At 39.9% G+C, this 20,467-nt stretch overlaps 1 protein-coding gene across 6 annotated transcripts in view; it reads left to right on the top strand.

The window, feature by feature from the left end:
• The window catches only part of METTL8 (methyltransferase 8, methylcytidine), a 41,583-nt gene that overhangs the window by 9,352 nt on the left and 11,764 nt on the right, over positions 1 to 20,467 (top strand). For all 6 annotated transcript variants that reach the window (XM_045031646.1, XM_045031645.1, XM_045031647.1 and 3 more), the window contains exons 2-5: positions 3,302 to 3,457; positions 14,129 to 14,220; positions 18,635 to 19,032; positions 19,574 to 19,623. In XM_045031646.1, coding sequence (XP_044887581.1) covers positions 3,315 to 3,457; positions 14,129 to 14,220; positions 18,635 to 19,032; positions 19,574 to 19,623 — 683 coding nt within the window. In that variant the 5' untranslated portion in view covers positions 3,302 to 3,314. The remainder of the gene's footprint in view (positions 1 to 3,301; positions 3,458 to 14,128; positions 14,221 to 18,634; positions 19,033 to 19,573; positions 19,624 to 20,467) is intronic.

Raw genomic sequence — 20,467 nt, 5'->3', positions numbered from 1 at the left:
CCAACTGGCAGTTTACACATAACGGCTTCTCTGCGTGTGCGCCGTGAGAAAGCTGCACTGAGTGTGTAGCTTTTTTTCTTTTCTTTTTAAGAGTCTCCTCCATTAGCTCAGCTGAGGCAGAGAGGCAGAGCCTGTGGTTGTCAAGATGATAATTAGAAATAGAACATCTCACCACTAACCTCTAAAAGCTTAAACACATCACTCCACAGGAAGGACAACTTCCACTCCTTTTCTAGTGTGTTATTCCTCTAGTGTTCTTGCTGGATAAATGGTTCTGCTTACAGTGGTTGGTAATTTTTTATGTAAATCCCGTGGGTGGTAATTTCTGAGAAGATGAGGGGTTTTCAAATGGAGGCCAGATTATTATTGCTATAATAATCAAGTGTATAGTCATTTTGCTTATTCCTGGCTATGACTCTGTACCAAATAACCAGCACATTCAAACAACATTCCCTGGTGTCAGCTCCACAGTGTGCAGCTATCTGGCAGAGAGGTGGTTACCTCTTTCAATAGATCATTGAAAAAATCAGGTAAAGAAGCAATTAAGTGATGAGGTGCTTTTGAAAATGGAATTTAGGATCCTAAGTCACTTAGGTGCTTTTTGAAATGTTATGCTTAGTAGCCACACTGCCCATTAATCACATGATCAGTAGTTCCGTCAGCTCATCAGTGCTAAAGCTGGTTCCAGGGCTTTCCTCTGCATTCTTACCACTTCCAGCTTCCATATTTCACTTGCCTTTCCCCTATATCCTTGCAATATTTTGAATATTGCAGGTTTCAGCAATTAGTCAGCTACAAATTCACATACAAAGGTCAAATTCTCATACAAATCCCAATGTTTCACCTGTTACTCATGCCAAATCATTTTAGCCAACTGTCTATGTATCCCATCTGTGCGTCTTTTCATGTTCTTAATGAGATAGAGAGCCAACCAAAATTATGCCTAGCATCTGAATCATTTTTATTTTATGTTGAATATCAATTTATAGCAAAGGAAATTCAGGACATGAATTCAGGCCTTGGCAGGTAAATGAAGGAAGAGCTGATTTTGAAACAGTATATAATATAATAACATAATGTGCCTCTAAGCATCTATATAATCTGTTAATGATTTGAGATCACAATTGGATTTGGGGGGTTGGTTTGTTGTTTTCTGTATCTTTTAAAATAGTATTAATTTCATGTAATATAAATCCTACATTATGGAGCAGTGGGTATGTTAATTTTTAATCCTAGCAACTGTACAGAAGCACTTCTAATAACTTTTCGTGTGCAGTCTATATGCATGCTGTTGCAGAGCTGTACTGTAGCTTTAGCTGATAGATAGGATGTGAATCTCTTGTTTTATTGTAAATAAAATAAATTAGCTAAGGCCCTGATCCTGCAGACTTATGTACATACTTAACTTTATGCACGAGTAATCCCAATGAAGGGAATATTTCAACTTGCATGCATAAATCTTTGCAGAATCAGAGCCTAAATGATTTTATTGTGGTGATTTTGTTGTAAATTGGAATGATCATTTTAGTTACCCAAATATGTTGCCAAGAGACATGATGAATTGATCAAAATTAGAAATGGTTTTGATTGGAAAAAATAGTTTTGTTATATGATTAAGTGCAACATCTTCACCATCAGAGGGGTAGCGTGTTAGTCTGGATCTGTAAAAAGCGACAAAGAGTCCTTATAGACTAACGGAAGTTTTGGAGCATAAGCTTTCGTGGGTGAATACCCACTTCGTCAGACGCATGTGAAAGCACATGTTGCAATAAGGGGGCACCTGTGTACTGGCAAAGAACCTATTACATAGCAGGTACAGCAGCCCTAATGTACCAGTTGTTGTTATATTTGACATTGGAAACCTAGAAATATGTTTTTAAGCCTTCAGACAAATACAAGGAAATGTTAATCATCTTCTCTCTCTCTTAAAGGCTTAAAATTAATAAACAATAGCATTTCTAAAGTATTAATAATTCAGAAGCACATCTTAACTGAGGAATTGTTCACGATATTTAACTGATTCCTTTACAAAGATTTAGATCATACATCTAGGGAATCTTTTTTGTTCACAATGCAAGACTTGTGGTCAATCATATAGTGCATTACTGTGTTTTTCCTTAAGATAAAATCTTCATTTTTTAGCCAGTTTGCAGAATAATGTTTGCATTTAATAGAACCTGCTTCTTTGTAACTACATTTTGTGTTCTCGATGCTACATGCATTAGATTTATATGCATGTTTTATGCAGAGAGAGCACTCTAAAAATAATGACTTAGTAGCATTTTTTTTGTAATATGCAGAGTACTTGAAGGAGGAAAGAACAAAGGCACATCAGGGTAAAAGGAGGGGGAGGAGCATTTCATTTTTACTCCTCTACTAAAAAAAAAGAGCTTGCATCAACTGGGACATGGGGGGCGGGGGAAGCCACAACAAGACAGAATGCTGGTACTAACGACAGCATACTTCTCATCTTTGCTCATTAGACTTGTTTGAACAAATTCAGAGTTAACATTTTTGAGTAACTATAATGTAAAAAATACAGAGGTGCCAAGTTAGAATTACATGTTTAATAGAAAAATCTCAAACTCTTTATTATTCACATGGATGTAGAATTAACATCTGAAAACATTCACTTCAGATGAGGCATTGAATACAAATTACTACAATACACAGTAGAAATTTTTGAAAGGTATCATGTGCATACTGTATATAATACATTTCTGAATCTTTCACTTTCTATTTTAAAGATTGAAACCACAGTAACAGCTTTAGAATGAAATCCTTTGAAGACCGTAACATAGTGAGTGGGGTGAAAAATGTCAAGCAGAATACCAGTATGTTTCCACTAGAACAAATGGTTTGCTCTCTTGATCACTTCTTGATTATTTTTTTAAAGAGACAGTGTCAAGCTAAAAACAAAATAATCCAAAAATAATTTCCTCACCTTGATTACTAATAACATTTTACATTTTTCAAATGGAAAACCAAAACACATCAATGCATTGATTCACCATTGTGTGTGTGTGGCTTTTTGTCACTGCCTAATAGGACTTTGAAAGTAGATTGACAAGTTTTACTTTCTGCTTTCTATATAGCAGTAGCATATTTTGGGTTATTTGGGTTTCCAGCACTCTTGGAAGATGTTAACATTTTAAAAAAGCATTTTAATTGATTTTAAAAAAACAACCTCCATCAGTAAAGCCCATATTGCAACTTGACTACTTGACCAAGGTCTCTTCTAAGTGACATATATGATTAAGTTCTAGCAAAGCTATAATTTCAATGGATTGTGTTTTTACAGGTCTCTGATCAAAATGAATGTCATTAGAAGGCTTTCTGCTTCATATCTGAGGAAAAACAAGATGCAGCAGAGATGCCAAAGTAACAGACGACCAATTGCTCCACTTGGGTCACGGATTTTAACTGATCCTACTAAAGTTTTTGAACATAACATGTGGTGAGTTGCCTCTTCAAACTTGATGTGTGATACTGATTCATAACACTTCTTTGAGCTGTGTTGCACATGTCCATTCCCCAGGAGTTGTGTGTGTACCTTGTGCACAGTTGACGGAGAGGTACTGTCAACTGGTACCGTCAGAGGTACCTGTTATGGTGGTCACGGCAATACCCCTCTATTGCCACTTACCACTGCATGCTGGTATAAGAGGGCAGAGCTGCCCTCGACTTCTCCCTCCCCCCCTTCCTTCTTACTGCCTGTGATGGTTGTCAGAGCGATTCCAGACTTGTGACAAGTGCTTCCCTCACACCTTTGTTAGTTGTAGTTGTAGAAGTTACTTAGTTGTAGCTAGATTTTAGGGCTAGGTTTTCATTTTAGGTCTTTTTTGACTACTCTTTATCTTGCATTACCAGGATCTTTATAGGATTAGTACTGGAACGATGTCTCACCTGCCGGGGTTTAAGTCCCGCTGGACTTTCACTAAGCCTATGCGAGTCAGTAACCCTCCCCTGGCCTGCTTCAAATGTTTGAGGGAATCCCACATTAGTTACAAATGTCACACTTGTAAAGGATTCAAGTCCTGCTCACAGAAAGACAGAGTGGTGAGGCTTGAGTGATTACTTATGGAGGCAGTGCTTTGCCCTCCTTTGGTGTCATCACATGGGGAAAGCAGCCCAGGTACATCAGCTTCAGTGTGGAGTGCCCCAGCGGAGATATCTGTAGCTTCTCCACCCCGTTTGCTGATACCGAAGAAAAGACTTAGGCCTTCCTCAAGTTTGGTACCTCGATCGAGTGTGTTGGTACTGAAGCCAAGGAAAGGCAGAGACTCTGCGTAACATTCAAGGAAGAAGCTCTCTTTGAAGCTCTCATCACCTAGAAACAGGAGACTGCCACCTCCAAAACATGTATCAGGTCTATCAAGGCTGTACCCGGAAAGTTCCTTGCAGAGTTCTTTGCAGAGTGCTGCTCCCAGCCACCCCAGAGGCATACGCAGCCGCAAGGGACCTGCTTAGCATCTCAGTACCTGTATTGCCTGCAGTTCAAGAAGGTTTTATAGCTGGTACTGATGCTGCAGCTCCTACCTCACTGCGTCAAGAGCCTGCAGTACCATTACCTCCCAAGCTTCTGCAAAAGCCAGTGCAGTTGAGAGGCAAGCTTCTGATGATATCCCTAGTAATGCCATCTCTGGGCTCAGGCTATCTCTCTCCCATCCCAGCTGGTTCTGCTCCTCCATTGTCAGAAGTTTCGGACTCTCAGAGGTGAGGTTATCTCTATCCTGTCAAGGATGGGGACCATAGGTCATGCAGTAACCTCAGAACTGACCTTCTTCTAAGGGACAACAGTCTGGACAAGGATGGGTCCCAGGCCCATACTGCTCGCCATTTTGGACACCGTGGGGTGTCTCCCCTATGGCTAGGACCTCCTCTCAACCGTCTCATTCACTATTTTCAAGAACTTTCTGGAGGCATTGGCACCAAATTCTCCAGTTCCTGGCACTGAGGTCAGTACTGACCAGCCAGAAGTCACTCAGGCGAGACATAGACCAGCCACCACCTTAAAAGCCTCTTCCTCATCGCCAGATGAGGCTATCGAGCTGGCAGGTGATTCACCACCACTAGAGGACTGCAGAGCTCATCAAGATCTTTCAAATGGAGTGGCCTCTGTGCTTGATGGCTCATGTATATCTTAGTTATGCCATATTCATATCATAACCACATTTCTATGAAGAATATGGGGTGTAACATCACAACCCCTTTGTTCCCCTTGCTACCAACTCTCACTTTAGTCACAAACACATCATTCCTGCATTGGAGAGCTCATATGGAGTCGCTGCAGATCCCAGGTCTCTGGTTGTTTTACGTTCTAAAGACTCATAAACGTCAGGGAGTTAAGAGTAGTCCCTCTAGCCTCCTTGGTCTTCCTCCTCAACGTAGTAGGGAAGAATTTATTAATTCTAACAGAAAACTCTGCAGCTATGTTTTACATAAACAGGCAGGGAGGGGCACGATCAACCCAACTGTGCCAAGAGACGATTTGCCTCTGGGACTTTTGCATAAACAACTCAATTAATCTCAGAGCTGCTTATCTTTCAGGGAAACAGAACACATTAAAGCATCAGCTGGGCAAGTCCTTTTCCAACCACCACAACTAGCTGTTGTGCCCAGACATGGCCAAATCCATCTTCCAGCTCTGGGGAACTCCCCAAGTAGACTTGTTTGCAACAAAAAACAACAGAAAATGCCATCAGCTTTGTGCCCTGGAAAGTCTCAGCCCAGGCTCACTGACAGATGCTTTTCTCCTATCCTGGAAGAATTCCTTCCTGTATGCCTTTCCTCCAATTCCTTTGCTACCCAGGTTCTTATTCAAAGTCAAATAAGATCATGCATGTCTCTTCCTTATAGCACTAGCATGGCCTCATCAATACTGGTTTTCAACCCTACTAGCCAGTTCAGTCGAGCCTCCGCTGTCTCTTCTGTTGGATCCAGACATCATTTCCCAGGACCACAGTCACCTTCTCTGTCCTAGTTTCTGAGACCTTCGTCTGATAGCATGGGTACTTCGTGGTTAACACCATTTGAGAGATCCTGCTCAAAGGATATTCAGAAAGTGTTTTGGAATAGCAGAAATCCCTCAACTCAGAGCACTTACCTGGCTAAGTGGAAGCATTTCTGTGTTTTGGTCCCATCAGAAAGCCACATCTCGAGGATGGGCTCCCCTGAACCTCATGCTGGACTGTATTCTATATCTAAAACTGAGTTTGGCTATTAGCTCTATAAGACTGCCTCTGATAGGCTATTTAGGCCTTCCATGTCTTGGTGGATAGTAGATCCCTTTTCTCCAAAACTATCATCAACAGACTCCTAAAGGGTTTGGTTAGATTGTACCCACACATGCAACACCCATCCCTCCTTGGGATCTGAACTTGGTCCTAGCAACATTGATGGGCCCAACCGTTGAACCCTTTGCAGCTCGCTCTCCTCTGCACCTGTCTATGAAGGTAGCATTTCTAGTGGCCTTTATCTTGGCCAGAAGAGTGGAAGAGTTGAAAGCCTTAGTAACAGGCCCTCCTTACCCAGTTTTCCATAGGGATAAGATTTATCTTCTCCCTCACCCAAAATTTCTCACTTAGGTAGCTCTAATTGTCACGTTAACCAGGCAGTCTATTTACAGACTTTCTTTCCGAAACATCACGCTCCTAGAGATTCAGAGAGGCTGCGTTTGCTGGATGTGAGAAGGGCTCAGTTGGTCATTGCAGTTGTGGACAGAGCTAAGAGCAGACCAATGTCTACTCAGAAGATGTCATCCTTGGTGTCTCTATGCATTTGTTTATGCTACCAGTTGGCTAATATAACCCCACCAGCTAGGGTATTGACACATTCTGCTAGAGTGCAGGCAACATCTGCATCTTTCTTGGCACAAGTACCTGTCATATACATTTGTGAAGTGGCAACTTGATCATCTGTCCACACTTTTGTTTTGTATTATGCCATTTCCTGTCATTCCAGGGACAATGCCAATTTTGTATGGGTTTTGTCTTAAAGTCACAGGTCAGGTAGACTTGGAGGCCACCTCTACGTTTGTCTGCTTGTGAATCACTTACAGTGGCATGGACATGTGCAAGAATCACTTACAGTGGGATGGACTCGAAACGGTTACCAACTTTTCTGTAATGATATTCTTGAAGATGTGTTGCACGTGTCTATGCCACGACCCACCCGCCCTCCTTTCTCTCAGAGTCTATCCAGTACAAAGGAACTGAGGGGCCCTGGGAATGTCTCTGCCCTCTTATATCCGCATTCAGTGGTGTGTGACGACAGAGGGTGCATGGACCGCCCTAATGGGTAGTGATAAGGAAAAAATTCTCCAACAACTGTGCATGAGGTGCTCGCTCACCTACAATGAAATGGACGTGCAACTCATCTTGAAGAATAAGAGTTACAGAAAGGTACATAACCGTTTTTTCTGGGATGGGTGCTGGTGTGTGTGAAGGGATAACAGTTATAGAATAGAAGCCAGGAACAAGCAAACTTGAAATTTGGTATAATTTAACCTTCATGTGGATGTTGAAGTGCTCTGTCTCTATTAGGCTACTAAAGAGTAGTCATGGGGTGAGATACTGTCATGGATCAAAAACTGGCCTGGTGACAGAAAGCAAAGAGTAAGGTTAAGTGGCCAATTTTCATCATGGCAAAAGGTTATCAGAGAGGTGCCTCTAGGTTCCATGTTAGGTTCCGCATTGTTTAATTTATGTATTAATGATCTGAAAATTGGGTGAGTAATGAGGTGGCAACATTTGCAGTTCACACACAGTTATTTAGGTAGTCAGGACCAGAGAGTACTGTGAGGAACTTCATCTAGCTTGTTTAGGGCTCTCTGAATAGATGACACAGTGGCCAATGAAATTCACTGTCAATTAATGCAAATGATCTCTATGAAGAGAGATTGAAGAGGTTGGGGTTGTTTACCTTAAGACACAGATAAATAAGAGGTGATATGATAAAAGTATATAAAATAATGACTGATCTAGAGAAGGGAGATCTGGACCTTCTATTCCCCCATTTCATAACACAAGAACATGGGGACATTCACTGAAATAAAAAGGGTGGAAATTGTGTGGAAAAACTGTGTGTAAGTAAACTGGAAGTCAGTGTGTCAGGAAGTTGTTGAGCCTTAATAAGAAACAAAAATGGATTGGACAGGGAACATGGACGGGGTATTACACCTCATGCTTTAGAATTTAAGCCAGTCTCTTAAGTAATAGAGTAGGTCTACACATCCCTCAGAAGTGAGCCTCCCAGCCCAGGTCTACAAACTGGGGTTAGCGGGGCTCCTACTAGCACTCTGAAAATAGCGGTGTAGACATGCTTTGGAGTTGCAGCTTGGGCTTGAGATGGCTGTCTGAAGCCCAGTCCCCTTCCTAAGCCTCAGAGCCTGAGCTCCAGCCCGAGCTGCAACTTCAAAGTGCTGTCTACTCAGCTATTTTTAGAGTGCTGGCATGAGCCTCACAAGCCAAATCTGTCAGACCAGGCTGGGAGGCGTGCTTCCACGGGCTGTGTGGGGCATTGTCTTAGAGATCAGGATGAGATCTAATGTGGGGACAGATTGTCCTGCCTCTACCTACTGCAGGGTTCTCACACCTTCCTCTGAATCACCTGATACCAGTCACTGTCACAAACAGGATACTGTGTAGATGGACCTCAGGTCTGATCCACCATGATAATTCCCATGGTCCTGAATAAGGTTTGCAAGTTACTGGATCTTTTAATAGTCTCTTTTATTTGTCCATCAGGTAGATATGATCAAAATCTTTTCAAACCATCTTTTAGTAGAATTTTGATAATAAAAAAGCAGATGAAATAGGTCAATAACATAAAAGACAGCAGGGTCACACTGTTGTAACTCAGGATAGAAATATCACCACAATCATGATTATGTAATGTAGAGGGAAAGGTTTCAACTGGGCCTTTCTTTGTATATTACTATTTTGAGCATTTTTCAAGCCTATAACTGTTGCAGTGGATGGGGGCAAATGTTTTAAAGCAAGACCAAGAGAGCTAAACACAAAAAGGGCCAGTCCAAGCTTTGTTTTTAGTTACATGCATATTCATAAGAGAGCTATGCAACTTCTTCCCAGATGTATACTAAGAAGCTCATTAAATAATGTGCTGGTTTGCAGAATTTTCTCTCTCTTAGTTAATGTGATGGTGGTGTACTATTAATTATGTAGTACTATTATTTAACAGGTAACCCTGATTTCCCAGTTAAACCCACGTAGGATTTATTGACAGTGCTGGCAGATATTTAGGTGTGGCTTTGCTTAAAGTGGTCCTATATCCTTTCGTGTTGCCTTCTATATATTGGTATATTTCTCTAGATACTTGTTGCATGATCTTTCATCATTTAAAGAAGTGACTAATTATGCAAAACAATGCAGAAAATGTCTGCTTCCATTTATAACCTCTGTTCAGGCCAGTAATCTTCTGGGTTTTCATGTGTGGAGATGTGGGGGCAGTGTTTTTCCCCGTTAATAGGAAAGTTAGTGGGGGTAATAAACTGAAGATAGAGTTGCCTGATCTTACATCAGACATACTCAAGTGAATATTATCCTGATGGAGCTGAGATGGAGAGCTCTTAGTGTCCCTTTAGAGAGCACTATTGAAAGAAGTGTTTAAAGTATTTATGTAAGCTTTATCATAGTTCTAGTTGGCCTGTATGAAAGGACAAGCAGTCTCCTTTAAAACATCCAAGCTCTAGTCCTGCTACTGTGTGTGTGACATGTCACCCATCTTATACAGACTTTTAGGGAAAAGCCAAGAGTCTTTTATTCAACTTAATGAAAATATAATTGAAGCAAAAGCAACAAGTCATTAATTAAGAATGAAAACTTCAGGCCACCATGATACCTGAAGCACATTAGCATAGCATGAGGCACATCCCTGTGTAACTGATTTCCCATGGGATAGGCAGGGAATGCTGCTTTTTATGTTAACTATTAGAGAATGAACAAAGTTCCCTGGTTATCAAGACTTTCTCATCTTTTAAGAGCCACCAGAGTTCTGGAGGTTCCTTTCCCCTCTGTGATACACATGGCTGACTGGCTGGCTTTCTTCAGGACTCCAAATCTGATTTTTTAGTTATTACTTATCTCATGTGCATCTCTTATCTTCCTCTGCATCTTGTGAACAGCAGATTGGGCAAACTGGCTGAACTAAATTTATTTAAAAAAGCCAACAACCTCAAAACACAGAACGAGATGCCCATGTCTGGTTGGGAATTGATCAGCCAGTTGCATGTTTGAACACTGATTTCAGTTAATGTCAGCAGAGGGATTCTTGTCTTCCATTTTATTAGGGGACTGCAAACATTATTCATGGCTTGTAAGACAAAGTTTCTATTTACACTTAATACCAAATTTTGTTCTCAGTTACATATGTATAACTCCTGCTGCAGTCACTATAAGTTACACCCATGTCACTGAGAGCAGAATTTAGTCCTTAGTGCATAGGAAATATCTGGCTTTATGAGAGCATGGGAGAATTACCTCAGAACAGTAAAACTGTACTGATGTTCCAGGATGTCACCTATTCCATTGTTCTGATATTTGCTTTTCCTGTCCTCCATAGTTCACATTGATGCCATAGAGTAAGGGTCACACTCTGTATCTTTACCATCAGTCCTAAACCTCAGTGTCCAAACTGTGGCATAAGGACATCACATTTTACAAATGGGTGTGGAATATGCTCTGTTACATCGTTGACTCTAAGAGAAACACAGCAAAATCAGACATGGGTGGGATTTTCCTTGCTTTGCCCATGACAAATATTTGTTAAAGCAAGCATGCAGCTGAGAGAGAGACAAAAATGTATAACTGTTAATGACAGCAGGCTTGTCCACATCTTAGCCTCTGATCATCTTTATGTGGAGACCTCCCTATGTAATGCTGCTGCATCAGTGTCTGTTGCCATATCCCATGTGAACATGCTGTTTAACTATCAGAAGGCTTTTTATATTTTTTAGTTTCTATGTTTCACATTCAGGAATTGGCCTGATATATTCCTTTCCTCCTGCTCCTCATTTCAGCTCACATGTCCCCTTCTTCATAACGTAGGAATTTTCTTTTCTATTGTGAAAAACACGTCTGAAACTGCTGATTTCTGGAATAACTTATCTGGGGGGGAATCTTGAATGATACTTGGCCTTGTTTGAAAATAAATGTAGCCTGGTTAGTAATATGCTCAAAGATCATGTACAGTGCATTTTAAAGCAGAAGAACTTGGCCCTGTTCAAGTTTAATGTGCAAGCTAAAATAAAATTAACCTTTATTGCTAGTGTGTACAGTAACTCCTCACTTAATGTTGTCTGGTCACATTGTTTCATTGTTACGTTGCTGATCTATTAGGGAACAAGCTCATTTAAAGTTGTGCAATGCTCCCGTATAACGTTGTTTGGCAGCTGCCTGCTTTGTCCAGGATTCTCTGGAAGAGCAGCCCCTCCTTGTGTGGATTAGAACCGGGGGGGGGCAGCAGCCCCCCCCATCATCTCCCCTAAATTCCCTGTAAGGTATGTGGCTTAGCAGCTGCCCAGCAACAATTCAGGAGGCCCTCCCCCCAACTGCCGTGCTGCTCCTGACCAGCCCTCTGCCTTGGAGCTGCTCCCCGGAGTTTCTTGCTTGCTGGGGAAGTGGGGGAGAGGGATGCTGATATCAGGATGTCCCCCTGCTCCATACTCCCTCTCCACAAAGCAGAGGATGGGGACGGGGCTCAGGAACAGAATGGAGGGAGCTTGCTGGAAGCTGTTGCTTCCTGTCTGAACTGGCTGATCTGCTTAAAAGGGCAATGTCCTTTAAGTGGAGTCAGCATACTTAAAGGGGTGGCAGTGCACGTTTCTCTCTCTCTCTCTCATGCATGCATCCCTCAGCATTTTGGAAAGTCAGCACCTGTGCAGCTGTGCATGTGCTATCAGGAGGAGGGAGTGGTGCACTACAGCTGGATAGCGTGGGCTCATCATCATGTTCAGTTTTTTTCAGGGAAGTGTTTGCAGCTACTGCCATTCGTCTGTTGTGTTTCCTCCCTCTTCCTCAGTCCATGCTGCCTTGTAGAGTGTGAGGCTACATTAACAACAGTGTATTAACCCTTGAGGGCTCAGCCTAGTGCTAGTTGATCATTTAGCAGCAAAGCATTTCCTGGGAAATATTCCACCCTCTTACTCCACCACCTCAACCAAGCTTCGCAATCATTCATTGCTGTGTACAATATTAAACTGTTTGTTTAAAATTGTTTAAAACTTTTACTGTATATGTATATAATGTCTTTTGTCTGGCAAAAAAAAATTCCCTGGAACCTAACCCCCCTCATTTACATTAATTCTTATGGGGAAATTGGATTCGCTTAAAATAGTTTTGCATAAAGTTGCATTTTTCAGGAACATAATTACAACGTTAAGTGAGGACTTACTGTATTTGAGATGATTATTTATATTGTGGCAGTACCCAAAATGTACTAGGAGCTTTCCAAACAGAGAGGAAGCTGAAGGTTTTCCCCCCAAAAGCTTACAGTTTGAAAACAATCTTTAAAAGGAGTTAAAGTAAACAAGTTAGATCCCAATCCTGCTTATGTCAAAGTAAATGGAAGTTTAGCAGGTCCTTAGGGCCTGATCTGAGAGCTACATTAGAGTAAATAGGAATTGCTGGAGTTCAGCGCTTGTCAGGGTCAGGTCCTTATTTTATTCCATTTAAGGTATGACATGAATCCGTTAAATGATCAGGGTGAACCATTTTATACAAGCATAATAACACGTTCTGGAACCACAAAGTATTGCAGCATAGCTCGCCTGTTTTCAGAAACTGATTCCTCTTCCTTCTTCCATATAGGCTGTAAGAATTTCTGGATAGAAATGTGTTCCCTGTCTCAGCAGCGCCTAGTTTCCTACCTAGATGACCTTTGGTCCTCCACATGATAAACATTAGTAACAAGTGGATTCTTTGGATTAGAATCTGCGCTAATAGGTCTGCCTAGACTCAGTCAAGTATGAATCTAATGTGACATTCGAAATAAACAGAATTAACTTGCAAGGTGCATGCTAAACCCAGGGATGAAAACAAAATGCTGATTATTTTGCCTCATTTGCAGTTCAAAGTCTGTGTTTAATCATTCTTCTGGTTGAGATTTATGTCACTAGTGATTCATCATTATCTGTAACACACACAAGCTTAGATTTTTTTTAACGCCTACAAACTCCCAGGTTTGAACCTGCGTCATTCCTGGGAATTTGCTCACATTGCAAAAAATCAAAGTGTGTTTTGGAGACATAGGCATAGTGCGATGGTAGGGCTTTGGCTCCAGTATTCATTAACTCTAGTATGGTTGACATTTGCAAGTTATTAATTGGCCAGGAGATCTGAATCTTTATTCCTGTCTGGTTATTCATGCTTGGCTATTAGTTGCTTTATAGCACCATCCTTTTGGATGCTGTATCTATGTTTTTGTAATCCATAAGTATACACGGAAATTGCAAACATCTTTCACCAACCCAATGAATATATTCTTGTATTAAATTGTTGTTTCTAAAAAGTACAGTTCTGTAGGACTTCAGCTCACCAGGATACAAAACTGTATGACTATAAACTCAGGGAGGAAAAGTTAAGGTGACACATTGTTTTTGTTGGAATGTAATATACAATATATCGCTCCAACATAATGAATCAACTTTATACAAGAACAAGACAACATAGATAAATGCAAGCTAGCAAGAGCGCCTTTTTTTAAATTACAAAAATATAAAGAAAGCAGCACTACAATTTCTACCATTGCCAATGTGAGAATAAATCATTGAGCAAAGGGATAGCTACAGAAAGTCTCACAGAGAGAGCAACAAAAACACAACATGCTACAGAGTCAATCAAATAATCAGCTAGTAGGGTGTACAGTTAGGAGAGGATATTATATTAGCTGTCAGCACAGAGGCTGCTGGAACGCAGAACAAAGCAAAAGAACTAAACATAAGAACTGTAGGAGCTCCAAATTGCATCAGGACCAGCTGAAAGAATTATCTTGCACCAGAATGTATTTATGTGACACTGGAACATACAATGTAGTTAATTTGCGAGCAGTCCCCCCAAAAGGCTATGGAGAAATCATATTAAAAACATGTTCTGCAACTGTGTTTTTGCAGGGACCACATGCAATGGTCACAAGAGGAAGAAGAAAGAGCCAGAGAAAAAGCAACAGAGAACTCGCTTGTGCGGGTTCAACCAGAAGATCAAGGTAATGAGCCCATAATTTCTAAGTATCAGAGGGGTAGCCATGTTAGTCTGGATCTGTAAAAGCAGCAAAGAGTCTTGTGGCACTTCATAGACTAACGGACGTTTTGGAGCATGAGCTTTCGTGGGTGAATACCCACTTCGTCGGATGCATGTGATAAAGTGGGTATTCACCCACGAAAGCTCATGCTCCAAAACGTCTGTTAGTCTATAAGGTGCCACAAGACTCTTTGCTGCTTTTACATAATTCCTAAGAAGTTCTAATGCTCCAAGAATGCTCTTTTTTATTAATATTTTTTCCTTGATTAAATCCACTTTTTGCTTATTTACCTTTGTCTTATTAACCACGACAAACTTGTCCAAAAGCATTCACCTTTACCTAGCTATTCAATTATCCTTTTGTCTTTCTCCAGGTCTCGGCCTAATATGATGAAATCTGCAAATTGCGATTTTCAGAGTTGTGAATCCTGACCTTTACAATGCTTCAAATTAAAGCCCCCATTGTTGCTTATGCTGTCACCATAGGGAAAGGGAGTGAATTTGCAATCATTGGGGTGATGAAATCTAAAGTTCTCATGTAAAATTTTCACATTTGCTTTTTAATTTGGTTGCAGATCAGCTTAGTGGGCTAGTGGATGTGCATAGTGCTGTCTCTCAGGAGATCTGAGATGGATTTCTGGTCCCAGCTTCATGCCCTAGGCAGCTTGAGCTAGAAATGCTTTAGAGACATTGTGCTCATTGTGCTGGGTAGAGCGTGTTTTCTCATATCATTCAAAGGTGACTCCTGTGAACTAAGGGGTTTCCTTGGCTGGCTATGTATTCCCTCTTTCAGAAGGATGGTGAATTAGGGGAGTAAAGGAATTAAAATTTTCAGGGCCTTGCCCTGTCCATAGGGAAGAGTGTGACACGTACACACTGGTGGCATCATCAAAGTGGAATTTCTACTCACAGTTGGATCTCACTGAATTCATATTCCGACTGATTCTGTTACCCATAATTGAAAACCAGCACTCCTCTGTACACATGCACATACCACAGAGTTTCTGAACCATTGGCATGCAGGAGGAGAGTAAGGCAGATTACACTGCATATTTTGATGAAAAAAATCAGCAATATAGTGAAATGGATAGTGTTGATTGGGGCAATTGGAGGGAGGTCTCCATGTACAAGAAATCCAGACTCCTGGGTTTGTTCTGTTTGGTTTTTGTACATTCCCAGAACTGGGGCATTAAATCTATTGCTGCATTAATCTTGGAGGCCAATAATCTTTCTATTATTAGAAGGATATTCAGAAAACAGTTATTTTTGTGTGCATTAAGGTAACAATGGGGGTTGCAGGTCTTGAACTTTGTCAAACTGGACTGTGTCATTATACTGGAGTGTGTTTGAATTACCTGTGAATACTTCTTCTGTAATGTGCTCTTCATCCCTTTTAATACCTTGAGATTGAGGCTTTTTTTCTTACACTTATTTCTTTGTCGCATAATACCTTGAGAATAGGGCATGCTTTCCCATCATGGTTAATGGGAGTAATTCTCTGCACACCAGACTGAAAAATGCCTCTATTCTAGGGCCTTACTGTCATCCTGCTCTTTTACATTCTCTTCATTCTTTCATTCTTTATCTAAATCCACAAAAATAATGTTTATCTTTTAAACGTCACATTTAATATTTTCATCTGTTTATTGAAAACCATTGAAAATGAGCCCCTGGTTGAAAACTTAACTGTGTACACATGTGGTTGATGTGACATTCTTACTCATCATCTAAAGTCAATTATAATTTAGTTTGCACTTGCTAGAAATAAAATGAGCATGCATTTGCTTATTGCCAAGAAATGTAAGAATCTAAGGACATTTTCTATGAATGTCGCTCTGTTTAAAACTTGAATTAGACGAGCATTGCCAGTAATATTTTACCAAAAACTCCAGCTTGGTTCTGCAAGTGGCATCACATTTTGGCCTATTTATACAGTATTAACAATGAACTAGACTGAAGCTAATGAGCAGGTATTTTAGTGCCTTGGACACTGCAGTAAGGAAAAAAAATGAGTTTCCCACAATACTGTAATATCACTAAAATAAAATAGCTGTGACAAGCCTCAGTACAACCAGGAAATGCAAAACTGAATGGACTGATGATACCACTTCGGAGTATTTGGTTTGCTTATTAGCATGTTCAGCTTCTTCTCAAGAAGGGCTACAGGCTGTGGCAGAGCAACTGCACAAAAGAGTCCATTAAAAAATGAGGCAAAGTAACCAATTTCTGCAGGATCCTAGTTTCAGAAGCTCAGTGCACCATTGAGCTGTGTGCCTTCCCAGGTTTTGGAAAGTGCTACAATTGGGCAGCTTAATAAAATAAACAGAAGCCAATAAAAACCATGACCCAGGAGCTAGGCTGACTGACATTTCTTACTTATGAAATTTTCAGAGATTAAGAAAGGAAAGTTAATAATTCAATTGCACTGGAAACTGCATTACCTGTCTCTGCGCCTGAACCACAAAGAGAGACAGTTGCGCAGGAGCATTGTAGCTTGAATTTGATGAGTAATACATTCTTTTCTGATCAATTTATAAAGAAATTGTTAAATGAGTTAATTTAATAATGATGGGTTCTGTCATATTGATAGGAAAACTAATTGGCAATAACACAATGCAGTGAAGGATGGATGTTTACCAAAAAAAAAAAAAGACTGCCCAACAAACTCGTGTTACTACTGAACCTGACTTTTTTAAAGGCTTTAATTTTAAGCATTGTGCTCCTGTATTAAACAAGCTATCAAATCTAGAAATCTTACAGGGAAGTTAAATGCAAGGTTTTTTAATTGTGTTTTGATCAGACATTTAGGAAAAATTGTGAATCTAACAAAGAGATGAAAGTAATTTAAGACTCTTTTGAGAAGGAGGCTTGGTTTTGCATTTTTATCATCAAGTATCTATACAAGTGTGACATAGACTTTTGAAATCCAGTATGTATTACCTCAGTTAACTCTGTACTTGCAGTTTAAAACAACTTTGCACCGTTACTGAGCATGACTGGGTCTTGCCCTTTAATAAAGAATTATGCAGATCTCTACTACACGGTATTCTGTCATCCCATTGGCACGTCTCACTACCTCTCCTAATCCACACATCTCTAATGGCTGTTCTCAGCTTTATTTAACTTTGAAAAATTGGAGTGATTGTAGGCAATTTTGTTTTAAGATACAAAGGAAAATGACAGGAGGAATGTGATATAGAACTAGTGGCCCTGTATGTATATATTGTATGGAATAGTTGTTAAATCATGTACTAGATATTAAATAAATTGACTGAGAAATCAGAATTCTTGAACACAAAGGGCCAGTTTTTAGCAGATCTCTTTAAAGTGTTTGCAAAGTAACCAAGCATTCCTGTTGCTCCTGCACATGTTATAATTTTCTATAGCACATCAGTAGTATGGTTAAAAGAGTATGGGCTGCTATTAGCCACACACAATAACACCGATCAGTGAATATGGCTCTGAAGGAGTGGATTTCTAATAGCATATATTTAGAGAGAGAATTGCAGTTAGCAAAACATTTGCTGTTGTTCATATAAATTCATAAGTCACGATAGAGTATTAATTTCAAAGAGCAGAGAAAGCTTAACTAAAGTGATGCATTGCTTTTATAATTTGTCTTATGGCTTCATTATTTCCTGAACAATTTATAGGTGCGTGTGTTTGTATGTGTGTATAGTATACGTGAGCTGTTACAGTAGATGAAAGCAGGTTTGCAAATTTGTGTATTACAAATCAGTAGGTATTTAGATTCTTTTATAATATTGCTTATGGATTTTTGGATGGGGCAATATTAGAGCCATGGAACCAAATTTTGTGCAGTTGCATCAGCTTACACCAGGGATGTTTATTTTTGGCCTCCTAACTAATATTTTATCCTAATGTTCTAATATTTACTTGGTAATTTTGCATGCAATAACTTTGTCTGTAATATAGCTGTACACATGGATTTTGCAAACCCATTTCTAGAGGCTCATATATCTTTCCCTATAGTTAGTTAATATAAATTAAATATATCTCTTATTTATAAAAATGGAAGTATTAAGAGTTGGTTTATATGAAATAAAACTTGGGTAAGCAGGTTATTGTACATTTTGGTGACATTCTCCTTGTGCATGACTGAACAAAAATAGAATGAAAGATGCAGAAAGCCTGTTCTTATAGTCTTTATGCAGATAAAATCCTTTTTAAATCCAGTAGTAGTTTTCCTTGTACACAGGTGAAAGGACTGGGCCATAATACTTGATATTTGATTTTAAACAACACCGTGTGGAGAGCATCACATTTCTTAACCTTTATCTCTGCTATTATCTAGTTTCATTTTTAAATTTCATATTGTTTTATTATGACAATTAAGTGCCCTTTTTTTTTTGTTCCAGACAAATATGAAAGAGAAGCTAGTAAATACTGGAATGAATTTTACAAGACTCATAAGAATAACTTTTTCAAGGATCGTAATTGGCTATTTCTGGAGTTTCCAGAAATTCTTCCAAAAGGACAGAAAGATCAGATGAATAAAGAGGAAAAATCTTCTTATCCTGTAAAACTGAATGCTACAAACGGTTGCACAAATGTGGGCTTTCCTGGAATGTTTGAAGAAGGCAAAGATTATTGCCAGAACAATTTGGTGGATGGCTTAATTTCTGTCCAAGGACACTCATACAACAAAAACCAAGCAGAACCTGTTACTGAGAACAAACATGTTAAGAACTGTGAACAAGAAACTGTGAAGCAAGAATCCTTCCCTGGCAGTGGTGCTACTTATAGAATACTAGAGGTATTTTACTGCAGACATTCAACACATAATTTACAACTCCAAATGATGGCTTCAAATATAATGATTGCTTAATATTTATCAAGGCAACAACTATTCAGAGTTCACAACACTACTTTTGCCTTGTGCCTGAAATTTTCAGAGAGACCTAAGAAAATTTAGATGCCCAGTTCCCACTGAAAGTCAATGGGATTTGTACTTCTAATTCCCTTAGGCCTATCTGAAAATCCCCATTTAAAATATTTTGTTCTGTCTAAACCAATGCTGTGTGACAAAATAACAAAATTGTACAAGAAAACTACAATTTCCTGTGCAGTTGCCCCTGGGAGAAGAATCTTTTTTGGGCATGGGAGAGAATATAGGACCTGATCTTGGTCCATAAGTACAGCGGAAGAGTCAGTGCTTCTGAGAGTTGCGGTGTAAGGAGCAACAAAGCCATTTACCCCTTTTTTACTACTTTAACCACTGTAATTGTTTCCGTTAATTTGGGATACAGGCTTTATTTGATGGTTTAGTTAAATTTTTGTTTCTGCTTTAATTCCAGGTTGGTTGTGGTGCTGGAAATAGTGCTTTTCCTATTTTGAAAATTATATGGTAAGCAGTGTCAATCCCCCTAAATACAAGCCCAACATGAATGAAAAAAAAGTTTTAAGCTAGTCTTATGCTGTGAGAAATGCTGGATTGACAGTGCTAGACACCAGAGTCTTCTAGTTACCCACAGAACAGGGACAATGTGGCAGTAGCCATGCAAGTTGTTCCCCATGGTGCTGAGCGAGTTATTTGGCTTTGATTTAGAAGGGAAAACATTGGGTGAGGTGGTAGGTCAGTCTTCAGGCTCATTCATGCCAACTACTAACAAAAGTGTCTGTCGCTTGTGTTAGTTTGAGTGTTTACACCAGTCCAGTGGCACCGGACTGAGACCACCAACACTTGTCATACAGGTCACTGAAGAGCCATCAGATAGTATCAACTTCTGGTTCCAAATTCAGAGGTGACAGAAATGATGGTGTATATTACCACATTGGCAAGAAGTTGTGAGTGTTATCTTTGACCCCTTATGTCACTTCTGAATTTGGTCCATATTCTCGATTTAAAGCAGCTCAAGTTTTAATGACACAGAGACCCAAAGTTCCATGTTGCATTACTTAATCCCTTGAACCCTCAATCCCATCCCATCCACATAGCTTTTGTCTTCAGAAGGAAGTGTTGTGAGAGAATGTTCTCCTTTCGGTGCACGTTCTTAGCTTTCACTGGAAACGATGTCCACACATCAGGGGAAGGGACAGACTCTCTTCTGCTCTCATCTCTGAAACTTGTGTGCAACACATTAATTGTTGTTCTGCAGCCCAATACTAATAATTTGCACTTTTGTAGTGACTTCAGTCCTCTTCACAGACATTTGTTAGCCACAGCATTCCTGTGGTATAAGCACTATTGT

The sequence above is a fragment of the Mauremys mutica genome, chromosome 10 (genome assembly GCF_020497125.1).
Source record: "Mauremys mutica isolate MM-2020 ecotype Southern chromosome 10, ASM2049712v1, whole genome shotgun sequence".
NCBI lineage: Eukaryota > Metazoa > Chordata > Testudines > Geoemydidae > Mauremys > Mauremys mutica.
Note: the sequence above shows the minus strand (reverse complement) of the source record. Positions and strands in the feature narration are given on the sequence as shown.